Source organism: Panulirus ornatus, chromosome 16, assembly GCF_036320965.1.
Source record: "Panulirus ornatus isolate Po-2019 chromosome 16, ASM3632096v1, whole genome shotgun sequence".
NCBI lineage: Eukaryota > Metazoa > Arthropoda > Malacostraca > Decapoda > Palinuridae > Panulirus > Panulirus ornatus.
This window is the reverse complement of record NC_092239.1, coordinates 17,221,093-17,241,465: the sequence shown is the minus strand read 5'-3', so window position 1 is coordinate 17,241,465 and position 20,373 is coordinate 17,221,093. Positions and strand designations below refer to the sequence as shown.

The 20,373-nt window shown below is 41.9% G+C and overlaps 1 protein-coding gene across 7 annotated transcripts in view; it reads right to left on the bottom strand.

The window, feature by feature from the left end:
- Positions 1 to 20,373, bottom strand: part of Camta (Calmodulin-binding transcription activator) — a 1,164,029-nt gene that overhangs the window by 125,220 nt on the left and 1,018,436 nt on the right. For all 7 annotated transcript variants that reach the window (XM_071671358.1, XM_071671359.1, XM_071671353.1 and 4 more), the window contains 2 exons: positions 19,404 to 19,552; positions 4,301 to 4,482 (listed from right to left, as the gene is read on the bottom strand). In XM_071671358.1, coding sequence (XP_071527459.1) covers positions 4,301 to 4,482; positions 19,404 to 19,552 — 331 coding nt within the window. The remainder of the gene's footprint in view (positions 1 to 4,300; positions 4,483 to 19,403; positions 19,553 to 20,373) is intronic.

The window sequence follows — 20,373 nt, the reverse complement described above, 5'->3', positions numbered from 1 at the left end:
TGGTGGCTGATTCATGTGAGAAACTGCAGAAGCTGGTGACTGAGTTTGGTAAAGTGTGTGGAAGAAGAAAGTTAAGAGTAAATGTGAATAAGAGCAAGGTTATCAGGTACAGTAGGGTTGAGGGTCAAGTCAATTGGGAGGTGAGTTTGAATGGAGAAAAACTGGAGGAAGTGAAGTGTTTTAGATATCTGGGAGTGGATCTGGCAGCGGATGGAACCATGGAAGCAGAAGTGGATCATAGGGTGGGGGAGGGGGCGAAAATTCTGGGGGCCTTGAAGAATGTGTGGAAGTCGAAAACATTATCTCGGAAAGCAAAAATGGGTATGTTTGAAGGAATAGTGGTTCCAACAATGTTGTATGGTTGCGAGGCGTGGGCTATGGATAGAGTTGTGCGCAGGAGGATGGATGTGCTGGAAATGAGATGTTTGAGGACAATGTGTGGTGTGAGGTGGTTTGATCGAGTGAGTAATGTAAGGGTAAGAGAGATGTGTGGAAATAAAAAGAGCATGGTTGAGAGAGCAGAAGAGGGTGTTTTGAAGTGGTTTGGGCACATGGAGAGAATGAGTGAGGAAAGATTGACCAAGAGGATATATGTGTCGGAGGTGGAGGGAACGAGGAGAAGAGGGAGACCAAATTGGAGGTGGAAAGATGGAGTGAAAAAGATTTTGTGTGATCGGGGCCTGAACATGCAGGAGGGTGAAAGGAGGGCAAGGAATAGAGTGAATTGGAGCGATGTGGTATACCGGGGTTGACGTGCTGTCAGTGGAGTGAATCAAGGCATGTGAAGCGTCTGGGGTAAACCATGGAAAGCTGTGTAGGTTTGTATATTTGCGTGTGTGGACGTATGTATATACATGTGTATGGGGGGGGGGGTTGGGCCATTTCTTTCGTCTGTTTCCTTGCGCTACCTCGCAAACGCGGGAGACAGCGACAAAGTATAAAAAAAAAAAAAAAAAAATATATATATATATATATATATATATAGAGAGAGAGAGAGAGAGAGAGAGAGAGAGAGAGAGAGAGAGAGAGAGAGAGAGAGATGCTCTGTGGAAGGTATTAAGAATATATGGTGTGGGAGGCAAGTTGTTAGAAGCAGTGAAAAGTTTTTATCGAGGATGTAAGGCATGTGTACGTGTAGGAAGAGAGGAAAGTGATTGGTTCTCAGTGAATGTAGGTTTGCGGCAGGGGTGTGTGATGTCTCCATGGTTGTTTAATTTGTTTATGGATGGGGTTGTTAGGGAGGTGAATGCAAGAGTTTTGGAAAGAGGGGCAAGTATGAAGTCTGTTGGGGATGAGAGAGCTTGGGAAGTGAGTCAGTTGTTGTTCACTAATGATACAGTGCTGGTGGCTGATTCATGTGAGAAACTGCAGAAGCTGGTGACTGAGTTTGGTAAAGTGTGTGAAAGGAGAAAGTTAAGAGTAAATGTGAATAAGAGCAAGGTTATTAGGTACAGTAGGGTTGAGGGTCAAGTCAATTGGGAGGTGAGTTTGAATGGAGAAAAACTGGAGGAAGTGAAGTGTTTTAGATATCTGGGAGTGGATCTGGCAGCGGATGGAACCATGGAAGCGGAAGTGGATCATAGGGTGGGGGTGGGGGCGAAAATTCTGGGAGCCTTGAAGAATGTGTGGAAGTCGAGAACATTATCTCGGAAAGCAAAAATGGGTATGTTTGAAGGAATAGTGGTTCCAACAATGTTGTATGGTTGCGAGGCGTGGGCTACGGATAGAGTTGTGCGCAGGAGGATGGATGTGCTGGAAATGAGATGTTTGAGGACAATGTGTGGTGTGAGGTGGTTTGATCGAGTAAGTAACGTAAGGGTAAGAGAGATGTGTGGAAATAAAAAGAGCGTGGTTGAGAGAGCAGAAGAGGGTGTTTTGAAATGGTTTGGGCACATGGAGAGAATGAGTGAGGAAAGATTGACCAAGAGGATAGATGTGTCGGAGGTGGAGGGAACGAGGAGAAGAGGGAGACCAAATTGGAGGTGGAAAGATGGAGTGAAAAAGATTTTGTGTGATCGGGGCCTGAACATGCAGGAGGGTGAATGGAGGGCAAGGAATAGAGTGAATTGGAGCGATGTGGTATACCGGGGTTGACGAGCTGTCAGTGGATTGAATCGGGGCATGTGAAGCATCTGGGGTAAACCATGGAAAGCTGCGTAGGTATGTATATTTGCGTGTGTGGACGTATGTATATACATGTGTATGGGGGTGGGTTGGGCCATTTCTTTCGTCTGTTTCCTTGCGCTACCTCGCAAACGCGGGAGACAGCGACAAAGCAAAAAAAAAAAAAAAAAAATATATATATACTCAACAAACTTATACCTCTGTAATTTGAGCATGCTTATCCCCTTTGCCTTTGTACAATGGCACTATGCAAGCATTCAGCAAATCCTCAGGCACCTCACCATGAGTCATACATACATTAAATAATCTTACCAACCAGTCAACAATACAGTCATCCCCTATTTTAATAAATTCCACTGCAATACCATCTAAGCCCGCTGCCTTGTCGGCTTTTATCTTCCGCAAAGCTTTTACTACCTCTTCTCAGTTTACCAAATCATTCTCCCTAACCCTCTCACTTTGCAAAACGACCTTTACCAAAACACCCTATATCTGCCAATCTATCATCAAACACATTCAACAAACCTTCAAAATACTCACTCCATCTTCTCACATCACCACTACTTGTTGTCACCTCCCCATTAGACCCTTCAATGAAGTTCCCATTTGTTCCCTTGTCTTACGCACTTTATTTACCTCCTTCCAAAACATCTTTTTATTCTCCCTAAAATTTAATGACACTCTCTCACCCCAACTCTCATTTGCCCTCTTTTTCACCTCTCGCACCTTTCTCTTGACCTCCTGCCTCTTTCTTTTATACATCTCCAACTCATTTGCATTATTTCCGAGCAAAAATTGTCAAAATGCCTCTCTCTTCTCTTTCACTAATAATCTTACTTCTTCATCCACCACTCACTACCCTTTCTAATCTGCCCACCTCTCACGCTTCTCATGCCACAAGCATCTTTTGCGCAAGCCATTACTGCTTCCCTAAATACATCCCATTCCTCACCCACTCCCCTTACGTCCTTTGTTCTCATCTTTTACCATTCTGTACTCAGCCTCTCCTGGTACTTCTTCACACAAGTCTCCTCCCCAAGCTCACTTACTCTCACCACTCTCTTCACCCAAACATTCTCTCTTCTTTTCTGAAAACCTCTGCAAATCTTCACCTTCGCCTCCACAAGATAATGATCCGACATCCCTCCAGTTGCACCTCTCAGCACATTAACATCCAAAAGTCTCTCTTTCATGCACTTATCAATTAACACGTAATCCAATAACGCTCTCTGGCCATTTCTCCTACTTACATACATATACTTATGTAAATCTCTCTTTTTAAACCAGGTATTCCCAATCACCAGTCCTTTTTCAGCACATAAATCTACAAGCTCTTCACCATTTCCATTTACAACAACCTTCATCCATCCCTGGCAATACCCCACCCCACAGGAAACAGCATTGCTACCCCTGCTTCAGTGAGGAAGTGCCAGGAAAAGACAAAAAAGGCCACATTTGTTCACACTCAGTCTCTAGCTGTCATATGTAATGCACCGAAACCACAGCTCCCTATCCACATCAATGCCCCACAGACCGTTCCATGGTGTGCCCCAGATGTTTCACATGCCTTGCTTCAGTCCAGTGACAGCACGTCGACCCCGGTATACCACATCGTTCCAATTCACTCTATTCCTTGCACACCTCTCACCCTCCTGTATGTTCAGGTCCCAATCGCCCAAAATCTTTTTCACTCCATCTTTCCAGCTCCAATTTGGTCTCCTGCTTTTCTTTGTTCCCTCCACCTCTGACACATACTTCCTCTTTGTCAATCTTTCCTCTCATTCTGTTCATATAAAGTAGTTTGTAACATGTGTAAGAATGCTTCATTTGGGGAAAGGATGTGGCTTTTATCATTAAATATTAACTGGGCAATGACATAGAGAAAACATAAAAAACATCTTTCTTTTCTTTCAAACTATTCACCATTTCCCGCATTAGCGAGGTAGCGTTAAGAACAGAGGACTGGGCCTTTGAGGGAATACCCTCACCTGGCCCAATTCTCTGTTCCTTCTTTTGAAAAAAAAAAAAAGAGAGGGGAGGATTTCCAGCCCCCCGCTCCCTCCCCTTTTAGTCGCCTTCTACGACACGCAGGGAATACGTGGGAAGTATTCTTAATCCCCTATCCCCAGGGATAAAAAACATATGTTGACATAAACATTCAATATGATGGCTTTACCTGATAATGTAAGATTTGAGAAATCTCTAGAGAAGTCCCTCGTGGAGGCATGGAAAAACTCAGAGAAGTCAGCAGTGGTGGGTGGTGGAGAGGGACTCTCTAATGTGAAGGAGGCAGGTGAAGGTAAGCAGCTGGAGGAAGCAGGACTCATAGAAGAACTCGGAGTTCCTACATCAATATATCTGAAAAAATACATAAATCCGAACTGAAATTAATAACCTTTATTTACATCTACTCACATTTTTCTCCTTTCAGACACCCTCCCAAACTGACATCAGCTTCAGTGGTTTCTCACTTGAATCTGCCATCAACACTGTGTCAGCAGTAAACAACAGCTGACCTATCTCCCAGGCACCACCACCCACAGCAGACTGCAGATATGCAAGACCATTGCATTCATCTCCCTCACAACCCTCGTCCATAAACGTATGGATGATGAAATGAAACACCCCTGCCACAGACCCATCTCTACCTAAAATCACCTACCCCCCTTCTCTTCCTATTTGCATGCAAACCAAATTTTCTTGATAAAAACTCTTCGCTGCTTCTAGCAGCATTATTCCCACACCGTCTTTTCATAACACCTTCCACAAACATCTCTATTGTCTCTATCATAAGCTTTCTCCAAATTCAAAAACATCACATACAAATCCTTCTAAGTATTTCTTTCACATACTCTTCAAAGCAAACATCATATATGATAAACCAGTTGGAAGAAGTGATCATGCTCTTGTTTCAATATGTGGCAAAAGAGGACACTTAAAGAACGGAGGTGATACAGGAAATAAAGAGGATATAAAATCATGGAAACAGCTCAAACTTCATTCATTCCTTTGGTAATGCAGACAGGAATATGGAATTCAGTGGGGCCTGGATGTGGAAAGGGAGCTGTGGTTTCGGGCATTATTGCATGACAGCTAGAGACTGAGTGTGAACGAATGGGGCCTTTGTTGTCTTTTCCTAGTGCTACCTCGCACACATGAGGGGGGAGGGGATGGTATTCCATGTGTGGCGAGGTGGTGATGGGAATGAATAAAGGCAGACAGTGTGAATTCTGTGCATGGGTATATATGTATGTGTCTGTGTGTGTATATATATGTGTACATTGAGATGTTTTTTTTTTTTTTTCTTTGTCGCTGTCTCTCGCGTTTGCGAGGTAGCGCAAGGAAACAGACGAAAGAAATGGCCCAACCCACCCCCATACACATGTATATACATACGTCCACACACGCAAATATACATACCTACACAGCTTTCCATGGTTTACCCCAGACGCTTCACATGCCCTGATTCAATCCACTGACAGCACGTCAACCCCGGTATACCAAATTGATCCAATTCACTCTATTCCTAGCCCTCCTTTCACCCTCCTGCATGTTCAGGCCCCGATCACACAAAATCTTTTTCACTCCATCTTTCCACCTCCAATTTGGTCTCCTACTTCTCCTCGTTCCCTCCACCTCCGACACGTATATCCTCTTGGTCAATCTTTCCTCACTCATTCTCTCCATGTGCCCAAACCATTTCAAAACACCCTCTTCTGCTCTCTCAATCACGCTCTTTTTATTTCCACACATCTCTCTTACCCTTACGTTACTTACTCGATCAAACCACCTCACACCACACATTGTCCTCAAACATCTCATTTCCAGCACATCCATCCTCCTGCGCACAACTCTATCCATAGCCCACGCCTCGCAACCATACAACATTGTTGAAACCACTATTCTTTCAAACATAGCCATTTTTGCTTTCCGAGATAATGTTCTCAACTTCCAAACATTCTTCAAGGCTCCCAGGATTTTCGCCCCCTCCCCCACCCTATGATCCACTTCCGCTTCCATGGTTCCATCCGCAGCCAGATCCACTCCCAGATATCTAAAACAATTTACTTCCTCCAGTATTTCTCCATTCAAACTTACCTCCCAATTGACTTGACCCTCAACCCTACTGTACCTAATAACCTTGCTCTTATTCACATTTACTCTTAACTTTCTTCTTTCACACACTTTACCAAACTCAGTCACCAGCTTCTGCAGTTTCTCACATGAATCAGCCACCAGCGCTGTATCATCAGCGAACAACAACTGACTCACTTCCCAAGCTCTCTCATCCCCAACATTGAGATGTATAGGTATGTATATTTGCGTGTGTGGACGTGTATGTATATACATTGTGTGTGGGGGTGGGTTGGGCCATTTCTTTCGTCTGTTTCCTTGTGCTACCTCGCAAACGCGTGAGACAGCGACAAAGCAAAATAAATATAATAAATATATCTGGAAAAGATATTAGAAGAATGCTAAAAAGTCCTGACCCATGCAAGGTTCTTGGTACTTCTGAAATTTCATCATATGTGCTACAAAAAAGGGTGTGTAGATAGACTGGACAGGCCACTTGAATTGCGGATCAAGATCTTACTGTAGAGAGACAAAGTACTAAGGGAATAGAAAAATGCACCCTTTCAGTCAGCATTCTCCAATACAACATACCAGGAATTCTCAACAAACTTATATCACCATAATTTGAACATTCACTTTGGTCCCCTTGCCTTTATACAGTGACACTATACAGGCATTCTGCCAATTGTCACATATATATATTAAAAATGCTAAGAAATTAACAAAATAACTTCCATTCTTGAGAATTTCAACTACAATCCCATCCAACTGCAATTTTATCAATAACATACATTACCTAGTTTGAAATAAAAGTTGTTTCAGTTTACATATTAATGCTAGTTTAAATACAGTTTGATCGAAAACATGAAAGAGAACGGGTAAAAGAGGGTTTCCCTTATTTACCATTTTTCTGGCATACCTTTGCTGTTAGCTTAAGTGAGGCATTCATATTTCTGTGTGTTTACTCTTCTCTTTTTGTCGACACAATAACCACATACCATCATTTCTTTCAATCTTATTTCTAATCCCCTACAAGACTTAGGGTTGAAGGCCTAATGACCATACTTATAAGTCGTTGGCCGTTAAACCCAACAAAACAAAACAAACAAACAGCTTGATCTACAAAGAAAATCTTTTAACTAAACAGATTACATTCTAGAGATGATTTACATGGTCAGAACTAAAAAGTAAATTCTTCAACTAATAAGCTTACATTTCAGTGAGTTTACATAAAGCTGAAACCATAGTCATGATATATCAAAAAATGTACAAATTCTTCACCTTTGGCATCTGACACAAAAAGTTCATACATTTCATTCCCAGACACAATGGTTATGACATCATCATCAGGAATCTGCTCTGAATCTGTTAAGTGTTTTTCACATTGCCTGAGAGATTCACAACAAACCAGTATAGTTGACAAGCTTGCCACTTGCTTATTTAGGCACCATCACTACCTATTGCACTGTGAGTGTGGGGGGGAGTTTTACACTCTTGAACACTCTCTACCATTATACAGCCTCTTAAATCTATGTACACTATCTGCATGAACTATTTCCTAAATCAATTTGCTTCTTCCTTCTATCACTCTTGTACTATGTTAGTATTTCTTTCCATCTTTATTTACAAATTCCTTACCTAATTTCATGCTATGTCCTCTGGTTGCTCTATCCCTACATCTCTCAAAAACTGTCCACTTTCCACTCAGTCAATCTGTTTTAACAACTTAAAGCATGTGAAAAAGTCACCCCTCACTCTTCTCTCTTCCATGTAGGTACTTCTAAAGACTCCAGCTTTCGCTGCAGCTTAGCTTTTTTAATTATGGTACTATCTTTGGTGCCCTCCTGTGGACTTTCTCTAAAGAGCTCTTTGTGTTTGTTTAGGTGTGGTAACCAAACCTGAGAAGCATAATCTAGTTTTGGCCTTATTTAGTAAAGGTTGTATCTCTCTAATCCAGTACTCTAATCTGGTGCTCTGTGGTCTGGCAACTCACATGGTCTGGCACATTTTGAATCTGCCACCATTAATTTGTGGATCTGCCAACAGGGCAGCGCTGTTAGTAATAACCAAAGACATTACAGAGGAAAACCTAGAGGAATGGATGAACAGTGATTATGATGAACCTGTTGTTTATCAACTGATCAAGAGAACATGGAGATGGCTCAGCAAGGTTAGAAGAAATAAGATCATGAAGAAAGTGCAGAGATCATCATGAAGAGAGTGCAGAGGAGATCATCATGAAGTAAATGCAGAGGAAAACAATGAGGTGAAAAAAAGAATTTCTATAGATAAATGTATCCAAAGAGGCTTAATAACAGAATAAAAAATCATGTCTTTACATAGGGGGTGTTCTCAGTGGTCAATTTCTGTTTTTTGGCATTTTCTGTGGTCCGGCAATGGCCAGGTGCCATGGATGCCAAATTAAAAAGGTACAACCCGTATATGAACAGCTTGCTACATGATTCCTTACCCATATACTTCAAAGCTATTCTGATATTTGCTAGCAACAAGTTTTCTCCTTAACTATTCTAATGTGAGACTAGCAACAAGTTAGGGACACTGTCTACTCCTAAATCCTTCTCACACATAGAATCCCATGCCTATCTGGTGGCCATCTTGTTTGTTTTGATGCTACATCGATTACCTTGGTGCTCTCAAGGAAATAATTCATTCTATCCGACCCTCATTATAACTTTCTCTCAAAAGTAAAAATGGAATGATGATGCCTCAAAGACAGTCAGTGATCAGAAGTATAAGTTACAAATTCCTTATGGAAAGATATACAGGCAAGAGGCTTCCCACTGAAGTTTTCTGGGCTTACTGTAAGAGCTTGTAGATTTATGTGCTGAAAAAGGACTGATGATTGGGAATACCTGGTTTAAAAAGCAAAATATACATAAGTATACTTATGTAAGTAGGAGAGATGGCCAGAGAGCGTTATTGGATTACGTGTTAATTGACAGGCGTGCAAAAGAGAGACTTTTGGATGTAAATGTGCTGAGAGGTGCAACTGGAGGGATGTCTGATCATTATCTTGTGGAGGCAAAGGTGAAGATTTGTATGGGTTTTCAGAAAAGAAGAGTGAATGTTGGGGTGAAGAGGGTGGTGAGAGTAAGTGAGCTTGGGAAGGAGACCTGTGTGAGGAAGTACCAGGAGAGACTGAGTACACAATGGAAAAAGGTGAGAACAATGGAAGTAAGGGGAGTGGGGGAGGAATGGGATGTATTTAGGGAATCAGTGATGGATTGCGCAAAAGATGCTTGTGGCATGAGAAGAGTGGGAGGTGGGTTGATTAGAAAGGGTAGTGAGTGGTGGGATGAAGAAGTAAGAGTATTAGTGAAAGAGAAGAGAGAGGCATTTGGATGATTTTTGCAGGGAAAAAATGCAATTGAGTGGGAGATGTATAAAAGAAAGAGACAGGAGGTCAAGAGAAAGGTGCAAGAGGTGAAAAAAAGGGCAAATGAGAGTTGGGGTGAGAGAGTATCATTAAATTTTAGGGAGAATAAAAAGATGTTCTGGAAGGAGGTAAATAAAGTGCGTAAGACAAGGGAGCAAATGGGAACTTCAGTGAAGGGCGCAAATGGGGAGGTGATAACAAGTAGTGGTGATGTGAGAAGGAGATGGAGTGAGCATTTTGAAGGTTTGTTGAATGTGTTTGATGATAGAGTGGCAGATATAGGGTGTTTTGGTCGAGGTGGTGTGCAAAGTGAGAGGGTTAGGGAAAATGATTTGGTAAACAGAGAAGAGGTAGTGAAAGCTTTGCGGAAGATGAAAGCCGGCAAGGCAGCAGGTTTGGATGGTATTGCAGTGGAATTTATTAAAAAAGGGGGTGACTGTATTGTTGACTGGTTGGTAAGGTTATTTAATGTATGTATGACTCATGGTGAGGTGCCTGAGGATTGGCGGAATGCGTGCATAGTGCCACTGTACAAAGGCAAAGGGGATAAGAGTGAGTGCTCAAATTACAGAGGTATAAGTTTGTTGAGTATTCCTGGTAAATTATATGGGAGGGTATTGATTGAGAGGGTGAAGGCATGTACAGAGCATCAGATTGGGGAAGAGCAGTGTGGTTTCAGAAGTGGTAGAGGATGTGTGGATCAGGTGTTTGCTTTGAAGAATGTATGTGAGAAATACTTAGAAAAGCATATGGATTTGTATGTAGCATTTATGGATCTGGAGAAGGCATATGATAGAGTTGATAGAGATGCTCTGTGGAAGGTATTAAGAATATATGGTGTGGGAGGAAAGTTGTTAGAAGCAGTGAAAAGTTTTTATCGAGGATGTAAGGCATGTGTACGTGTAGGAAGAGAGGAAAGTGATTGGTTCTCAGTGAATGTGGGTTTGCGGCAGGGGTGTGTGATGTCTCCATGGTTGTTTAATTTGTTTATGGATGGGGTTGTTAGGGAGGTAAATGCGAGAGTTTTGGAAAGAGGGGCAAGTATGAAGTCTGTTGGGGATGAGAGAGCTTGGGAAGTGAGTCAGTTGTTGTTCGCTGATGATACAGCGCTGGTGGCTGATTCATGTGAGAAACTGCAGAAGCTGGTGACTGAGTTTGGTAAAGTGTGTGGAAGAAGAAAGTTAAGAGTAAATGTGAATAAGAGCAAGGTTATTAGGTACAGTAGGGTTGAGGGTCAAGTCAATTGGGAGGTGAGTTTGAATGGAGAGAAACTGGAGGAAGTGAAGTGTTTTAGATATCTGGGAGTGGATCTGGCAGCGGATGGAACCATGGAAGTGGAAGTGGATCATAGGGTGGGGGAGGGGGCGAAAATTCTGGGAGCCTTGAAGAATGTGTGGAAGTCGAGAACATTATCTCGGAAAGCAAAAATGGGTATGTTTGAAGGAATAGTGGTTCCAACAATGTTGTATGGTTGCGCGGCGTGGGCTATGGATAGAGTTGTGCGCAGGAGGATGGATGTGCTGGAAATGAGATGTTTGAGGACAATGTGTGGTGTGAGGTGGTTTGATCGAGTGAGTAACGTAAGGGTAAGAGCGATGTGTGGAAATAAAAAGAGCGTGGTTGAGAGAGCAGAAGAGGGTGTTTTGAAGTGGTTTGGGCACATGGAGAGAATGAGTGAGGAAAGATTGACCAAGAGGATATATGTGTCGGAGGTGGAGGGAACGAGGAGAAGAGGGAGACCAAATTGGAGGTGGAAAGATGGAGTGAAAAAGATTTTGTGTGATCGGGGCCTGAACATGCAGGAGGGTGAAAGGAGGGCAAGGAATAGAGTGAATTGGAGCGATGTGGTATACCGGGGTTGACGTGCTGTCAGTGGATTGAATCAAGGCATGTGAAGCGTCTGGGTAAACCATGGAAAGCTGTGTAGGTATGTATATTTGCGTGTGTGGACGTATGTATATACATGTGTATGGGGGTGGGTTGGGCCATTTCTTTCGTCTGTTTCCTTGCGCTACCTCACAAATGCGGGAGACAGCGACAAAGTATAATAAAATATAAAATAAATAAATAATAATACCAAAATAAATGTCATAATGGAACTATATATCATAATCTATTTTTCAATATACTTAATTACTGTTTCTCACATCAGCGAGGTAGCACCATGGAAACAGATGAGGAATGTCCTATCCACTCACTTACACACACACACACACACACACACACACATATATATATATGCTTGTGGCATGAGAAGCATGGGAGGTGGGTTGATTAGAAAGGGTAGTGAGTGGTGGGATGAAGAAGTAAGATTATTAGTGAAAGAGAATAGAGAGGCATTTGGACGATTTTTGCAGGGAAAGATGCAATTGAGTGGGAGATGTATAAAAGAAAGAGACAGGTGGTCAAGAGAAAGGTGCAAGAGGTGAAAAAGAGGGCAAATGAGAGTTGGGGTGAGAGAGTATCATTAAATTTTAGGGAGAATAAAAAGATGTTCTGGAAGGAGGTAATTAAAGTGCGTAAGACAAGGGAGCAAATGGGAACTTCAGTGAAGGGCGCTAATGGGGAGGTGATAACAAGTAGTGGTGATGCGAGAAGGAGATGGAGTGAGTATTTTGAAGGTTTGTTGAATGTGTCTGATAATAGAGTGGCAGGTATAGGGTGTTTTGGTCGAGGTGGTGTGCAAAGTGAGAGGGTTAGGGAAAATGATTTGGTAAACAGAGAAGAGGTAGTAAAAGCTTTGCGGAAGATGAAAGCCGACAAGGCAGCAGGTTTGGATGGTATTGCAGTGGAATCTATTAAAAAATGGGGTGACTGTATTGTTGACTGGTTGGTAAGGTTATTTAATGTATGTATGTTTTTATCGAGGATGTAAGGCATGTGTACGTGTAGGAAGAGAGGAAAGTGATTGGTTCTCAATGAATGTAGGTTTGCGGCAGGGGTGTGTGATGTCTCCATGGTTGTTTAATTTGTTTATGGATGGGGTTGTTAGGGAGGTAAATGCAAGAGTCCTGGAAAGAGGGGCAAGTATGAAGTCTGTTGGGGATGAGAGAGCTTGGGAAGTGAGTCAGTTGTTGTTCGCTGATGATACAGCGCTGGTGGCTGATTCATGTGAGAAACTGCAGAAGCTGGTGACTGAGTTTGGTAAAGTGTGTGGAAGAAGAAAGTTAAGAGTAAATGTGAATAAGAGCAAGGTTATTAGGTACAGTAGGGTTGAGGGTCAAGTCAATTGGGAGGTGAGTTTGAATGGAGAAAAACTGGAGGAAGTGAAGTGTTTTAGATATCTGGGAGTGGATCTGTCAGCGGATGGAACCATGGAAGCGGAAGTGGATCATAGGGTGGGGGAGGGGGCGAAAATTTTGGGAGCCTTGAAAAATGTGTGGAAGTCGAGAACAGTATCTCGGAAAGCAAAAATGGGTATGTTTGAAGGAATAGTGGTTCCAACAATGTTGTATGGTTGCGAGGCGTGGGCTATGGATAGAGTTGTGCGCAGGAGGATGGATGTGCTGGAAATGAGATGTTTGAGGACAATGTGTGGTGTGAGGTGGTTTGATCGAGTAAGTAACGTAAGGGTAAGAGAGATGTGTGGAAATAAAAAGAGCGTGGTTGAGAGAGCAGAAGAGGGTGTTTTGAAATGGTTTGGTCACATGGAGAGAATGAGTGAGGAAAGATTGACCAAGAGGATATATGTGTCGGAGGTGGAGGGAACGAGGAGAAGAGGGAGACCAAATTGGAGGTGGAAAGATGGAGTGAAAAAGATTTTGTGTGATCGGGGCCTGAACATGCAGGAGGGTGTAAGGAGGGCAAGGAATAGAGTGAATTGGAGCGATGTGGTATACAGGGGTTGACGTGCTGTCAGTGGAGTGAATCAAGGCATGTGAAGCGTCTGGGGTAAACCATGGAAAGCTGTGTAGGTATGTATATTTGCGTGTGTGGACGTGTGTATGTACATGTGTATGGGGGGGGGGTTGGGCCATTTCTTTCGTCTGTTTCCTTGCGCTACCTCGCAAACGCGGGAGACAGCGACAAAGTATAAAAAAAAAAAAAAAAAAAAAAATGACTCATGGTGAGGTGCCTGAGGATTGGCGGAATGCGTGCATAGTGCAATTGTACAAAGGCAAAGGGGATAAGAGTGAGTGCTCAAATTACAGAGGTATAAGGTTGTTGAGTATTCCTGGTAAATTATATGGGAGGGTATTGATTGAGAGGGTGAAAGCATGTACAGAGCATCAGATTGGGGAAGAGCAGTGTGGTTTCAGAGGTGATAGAGGATGTGTGGATCAGGTGTTTGCTTTGAAGAATGTATGTGAGAAATACTTAGAAAAGCAAATGGATTTGTATGTAGCATTTATGGATCTGGAGAAGGCATATGATAGAGTTGATAGAGATGCTCTGTGGAAGGTATTAAGAATATATGGTGTGGGAGGCAAGTTGTTAGAAGCAGTGAAAAGTTTTTATCGAGGATGTAAGGCATGTGTACATGTAGGAAGAGAGGAAAGTGATTGGTTCTCAGTGAATGTAGGTTTGCGGCAGGGGTGTGTGATGTCTCCATGGTTGTTTAATTTGTTTATGGATGGGGTTGTTAGGGAGGTGAATGCAAGAGTTTTGGAAAGAGGGGCAAGTATGAAGTCTGTTGTGGATGAGAGAGCTTGGGAAGTGAGTCAGTTGTTGTTCGCTGATGATACAGCACTGGTGGCTGATTCATGTGAGAAACTGCAGAAGCTGGTGACTGAGTTTGGTAAAGTGTGTGAAAGAAGAAAGTTAAAAGTAAATGTGAATAAGAGCAAGGTTATTAGGTACAGTAGGGTTGAGGGTCAAGTCAATTGGGAGGTAAGTTTGAATGGAGCAAAACTGGAGGAAGTAAAGTGTATAGATATCTGGGAGTGGATCTGGCAGCGGATGGAACCATGGAAGCGGAAGTAGATCATAGGGTGGGGGAGGGGGCGAAAATCCTGGGAGCCTTGAAGAATGTGTGGAAGTCAAGAACATTATCTCGGAAAGCAAAAATGGGTATGTTTGAAGGAATAGTGGTTCCAACAATGTTGTATGGTTGCAAGGCGTGGGCTATGGATAGAGTTGTGCGCAGGAGGATGGATGTGCTGGAAATGAGATGTTTGAGGACAATGTGTGGTGTGGGGTGGTTTGATCGAGTAAGTAACGTAAGGGTAAGAGAGATGTGTGGAAATAAAAAGAGCATGGTTGAGAGAGCAGAAGAGGGTGTTTTGAAATGGTTTGCACATGGAGAGAATGAGTGAGGAAAGATTGACCAAGAGGATATATGTGTCGGAGGTGGAGGGAAAGAGGAGAAGTGGGAGACCAAATTGGAGGTGGAAGGATGGAGTGAGAAAGATTTTGAGCAATCGAGGACCTGAACATGCAGGATGGTGAAAGGCATGCAAGGAATAGAGTGGATTGGAATGATGTGGTATACTGGGGTCGACGTGCTGTCAGTGCATTGAACCAGGACATGTGAAGTGTCTGGGGTATTGTGTGGCCTGGATATGGAAAGGGAAATGTGGTTTCGGTGCATTATACATGACAGCTAGAGACTGACTGTGAACGAATGTGGCCTCTGTGTTCTTTTTCTAGCTCTACCTGGCACTCATGCGGGGGTAGGGGGCTGTCATGTCGTGTGGTGGGGTGGCAGCGGGAATAAATAAAGGCAGCAGGTATGAATTATGTACATGTGTATATATGTATATGTCTGTGTATGTATATGTATATATATGTTGAAAAGTGTAGGTATGTATAAGTGCGTGTGTGGATCCTTGCGCTGCCTCACAAACGCAGGCGACAGTGACAAAGTACAATATGAATATGAATAGATAATTTGAAGTTGTGCACAGGAGGATGGATGTGCTGGAAATGAGATGTTTGAGGACAACGTGTGGTGTGAGGTGGTTTGATCGAGTAAGTAACGTAAGGGTAAGAGAGATGTGTGGAAAGAAAAAGAGCGTGGTTGAGAGAGCAGAAGAGGGTGTTTTGAAATGGTTTGGGCACATGGAGAGAATGAGTGAGGAAAGATTGACCAAGAGGATATATGTGTCGGAGATGGAGGGAACGAGGAGAAGTGGGAGACCAAATTGGAGGTGGAAAGATGGAGTGAAAAAGATTTTGTGTGATCGGGGCCTGAACATGCAGGAGGGTGAAAGGAGGGCAAGGAATAGAGTGAATTGGATTGATATGGTATACCGGGGTTGACGTGCTGTCAGTGGATTGAATCAAGGCATGTGAAGCGTCTGGGATAAACCATGGAAAGCTGTGTAGGTATGTATATTTGCGTGTGTGGACGTATATATATACATGTGTATGGGGGTGGGTTGGGCCATTTCTTTCGTCTGTTTCCTTGCGCTACCTCGCAAATGCGGGAGACAGCGACAAAGCAAATAAAAAAAAAAAAAAAAAAAAATATACATATATATATATATATATATATATATATATATATATATATATATATATATATATATATATATATATATATATATATATACTTCCATGGTTTCCTCAAATTACTTCATGATGACAGAATGTTACCTCCTGTACACCACATTGCTCCAATTCACTGTATCCTGTGGATACATTTCACCCTCCTACATGTTCAGGCCCCAATCACTCAAAATCTTTTTCACTCCATCCTTCCATCTCCAATTTGGTCTCTCCCTTCTCCTTGTCCTCTCCACTTCAGACACATGTATCTTCTTTGTCAATCTCTCTTCACTTATTCTCTTCACATATCTAAACCATCCAAGCACACCCCATTCATCTCTCAACCACACTTTTCTAGCTACGTCACCTTTCTCTTACCATTCTATTACTCAATTAAAACACCTCACACCATTTACTATCTCAGTCATTTATATTCCAACAAATCCTCCCTCATCGACACATCATTATCTATAGCTCATGTCTTGCATCCATAAAACATCAGTGACTACTGTACTTTTAAACATACCCATTTTTGCCCTCTCAGATAACAAACTCTCTTTCCACACATTCCTCAATGCTCCAAGAACCTTTGCCCACTTACCCACCCTATCTTTCCCCCTGCCTTCCTAAACCTAAGAACCATACTTTTATTTACATTTACTTTTAATTTTCACATACTCTCCCAAACTCAGTCATCAATTTCTGCAGTTTCTAACTTGAGTCTACCTAAATTACTGTATCATCAGCTACAAACAACCAACACACCTCCTAGAGACTGCATACTTGCCCCTCTCTCCAAAACCTTGCATTTACCTCCCTTACCACCCCATCATACAAATTCTGAAATGCCATGGTGACATCACGCATCCCTGCCACACACCCACCTTCACCTGGAACCATGCAATCTCCTCTTTTCCCTCTCATATAAATGCCTTACACTGTAGTTAAAAACATCAGACTTCTAGTAGCTTTCCTCTTGTACATGCCTTCACCTCAATCAATACCCTCCCATACAACTTACCAGGTATACTCAACAAAGTTATACCTCTGTAGTTTAAGATTTCACCTTTATTCCCTTGCCTATATATCATGGCAGTGTACCTGTATTCCACCAATCCTAAGGCACCTCACTACAATATGTACATACACTGAAAATCCTAATACTCATTCCATCTCCTCCTCACCTCATCACTATCTGTTATCTCTTCCCCATTTGACCCCTTCATAAATGTTCCCAACTGTTTTCCTGTTTTTCTCACATATTCAACCTCGTTCCAAAACAACCTTTTTATTCTCCTTGAAGTTTACTGATACTCACCACAATTCTTGTCTGCCCCTTTATCAACCCCTGCATCTTCCTTTTGACTTCCTTTCTCTTATACATCTCCCAATCATTTGCGCTCTATACCCATAAGTACTGCTCAAGCACCTTTCTTTTCTATTTCACAGGCAACTGTACTTTGTGATCCCACCACTCACTACCCTTTCTCAGGATACTACCAACCTCCCACATGCCACACACTTCTCTTGCAAATGCCAGTACTGCTTCCAAAAATACTTCCTATTTCCCATCCACTCTACTAGCTTCGTTACTTTCACCTTTTGCCATTCTTCACTCAATCTTTCCTGATACATCTTTACATGTCTGTTTTCCAAGCTTGCTCACTTTCACCATCCTCTTCTCACCCATATTTTCTTTTTTCTAAAATCTAAAAATCTTCACCCCCTCCATGTGGTAATGATCAGAAATTCCATTGCTCCTCTCACCACATTCATATTCAAGAGCCTTTCTTTTGCATGCTTATCTATCAGCAAGTCATCAAATAATGCCTGTTTATCATCTTTCCTATTCAAATACTTATACTTGTGTATGTACCTCTTTTTAAACTAGGTATTCTCAATCACCTGCCATTTTTCAGCACACTACTCTACAAGCTGTTCACCATCTCCATTCACATTGCTGCCATGACCCTCCAATTATACCCTCAACTGTCATAGTACTCATTTTTGCACTTAAATCCCCAGTCATTTATACCCAATTTCTAGCTCTTGCATCAACACTGCTCGCATGTTCCCTCAGCTGCTCCTAAAACATTATCTTTCTGCTCAGGTGAGGTTTGTGCTAACATAAAAGGGACCAAGGGCTGCCTGGCTATACATAGCAATATCAGAGTTTGTAGTGGTTACTGCTATTATAGAAATATTCTCCTACTAAAAGTTTTTAATCTATCCCTGAGTAAGTTGAGGCCTCTATCCCTTGATCCTTGGTTGTTTTGCTTTTCTTGAATGATGTTCTTTCATTTCATAAAAGAGATCCTTTTTCACTTGAATAATTCCCATTTTTCAGAAAGATCAGAAATTAGGCATTACCAAAAGAAAGTCCCTTGGTAACTCTAAGATATATTACATACTATGAGCTAGTCAAGCCTCTCACTTCTGTGGGACTTCATCCTAAACTAAGTAGGTACCTCTTCTTTACCTGCCAACCACAAGAGGGATAAATCACAGGTTGGGCTGTTCACTGCCTTTCACACTGCAGATTGATGCCAAGACAGCTGAGTAGTAGTCAGATATTGTACAATACTACTGAAGCACTTTAGCAGTAACTTTCACATAAAGTTAGAAAACAAAAACTTGAAAGAGCATATGATGTGTCCCCAAAGAACACTTTTATAACATCCTTCAGAAAAGCTTCATCAGTTTCAGAAAAAACCTGCATGCCAGTAATGGCAACCTAACTCCTGCTCTCCTGCATCCTGCCACTAATGGTTAAAGTCAGACAAATGTATACCCCCGGTGCAGTTCACCAACATGCTTAACAAAAGTGTTGGTTAACGCTTCCTGCCCCTCATGAAAACTGGTTGCCAACATCAAAGTTTTCATGAAGAATACAATGGCTTCAGATCAGGTTGAAGAGTTTACCATGAGAATCTGGCAAGACTTTCTGGCGTTCAAAACTGGCCTCTCAACCATGAAACTTTTCAAAAGGAATCTAATAAAATAATCTCAATATTCCTTGGATGGAAAAAAAGCCACACTAGTAAAAGATTTATCCAATTTACCTGTCTTAAGTATGTATTGATGGGTATTTCATGGACAGTCAACCAAGTTAATCATATCTATGCTATAAAATGTGCCCTCTGAGTTCTTAATCCTAAATTCTCATGCTGAGTGTTAATGTCACATTCATAAATCATTCTAGGCCTCCTGATTCTCATACCATTTTTATATGGATACAGCAAAGATTCAACATTCTAAGATACTAAACTAGACAGATGCACAAAAATTCATGTGAACAGATAAGAGCTACATTATAATACATCTGTTGTTCTGTATTTACTGTATCTTGACTATATATTTCACCTGCATAAAATCCTACCTGTATGAAGTAATATCTGAAAATTCAAAGTTGAACTCTGGTGCTGTATCTGGTGGCTCATCCAAAATGACTTCCATGTCCAAATCGGATGATGGTGGGTCAGTAGTAACAGGGCTAGACTCTAACTGCATTAGTTCTTCCCCATCACTCTGTCAAGAAAAATTTTAATCCTTGTTAGGCTAAGAAATCCTACATTTTTTTTGCACAATGTTTTTCCCACTGTAGGCAAATGGTGATTGATTCAGTATGATAAACAAGTAAACATACTGCATTCAACAAATGTAAAAAGAATTGCTCCTGAGTCTCAACGACTCATAAAGGTGATGAAATGGTTGATAATCAAAAGGCCTGTCAATCATTCCACATGTGCTATCCTGTATTCAGAGAGAGAAGATGCAACATAATACAGATTTAATTATCTATGCTAGCTGAGACTGCACAAACAGTGAATGCTCTAATCAAGGTCATTACATTAATGCTATATGTGTGTGTGTGTGTGTGTGTGTGTGTGTGTGTGTGTGTATTTTTTTCATACATATTTGCCATTTTCCACGTTAGCAAGGTAGCGTTAGGAACAGAGGACTGAGCCATAGAGGGAATATCCTCACTTGGCCCCTCTATTCCCTCTTTTTTAAAGCAAAAGATGGAAGGGGAGGATTTCCAGGCCCTTTTAATCACTTTCTATGACACGCCGGGAATACATGGCAAGTATTCTTTCTCCCCTATCCCCTTTCTAAAAGAAGAAGGAGTCATGCAGGGAGTGCTCATCCTTCTCAAAGGCTCTGACTTGATGTCTAAATGTGTGTGGATGTGATCAAGATGAGAAAAAAGGAGAGGTAGGTGGTAGGTTTGAGGAAAGAAACCTGGATGTTTTGGCTCTGAGTGAAATGAAGCTCATGGGTAAAAGGGAAGAGTGGTTTTGGAATGTCTTGGGAGTAAAGTCAGGGGTTATTGAGAGGACAAGAGCAAA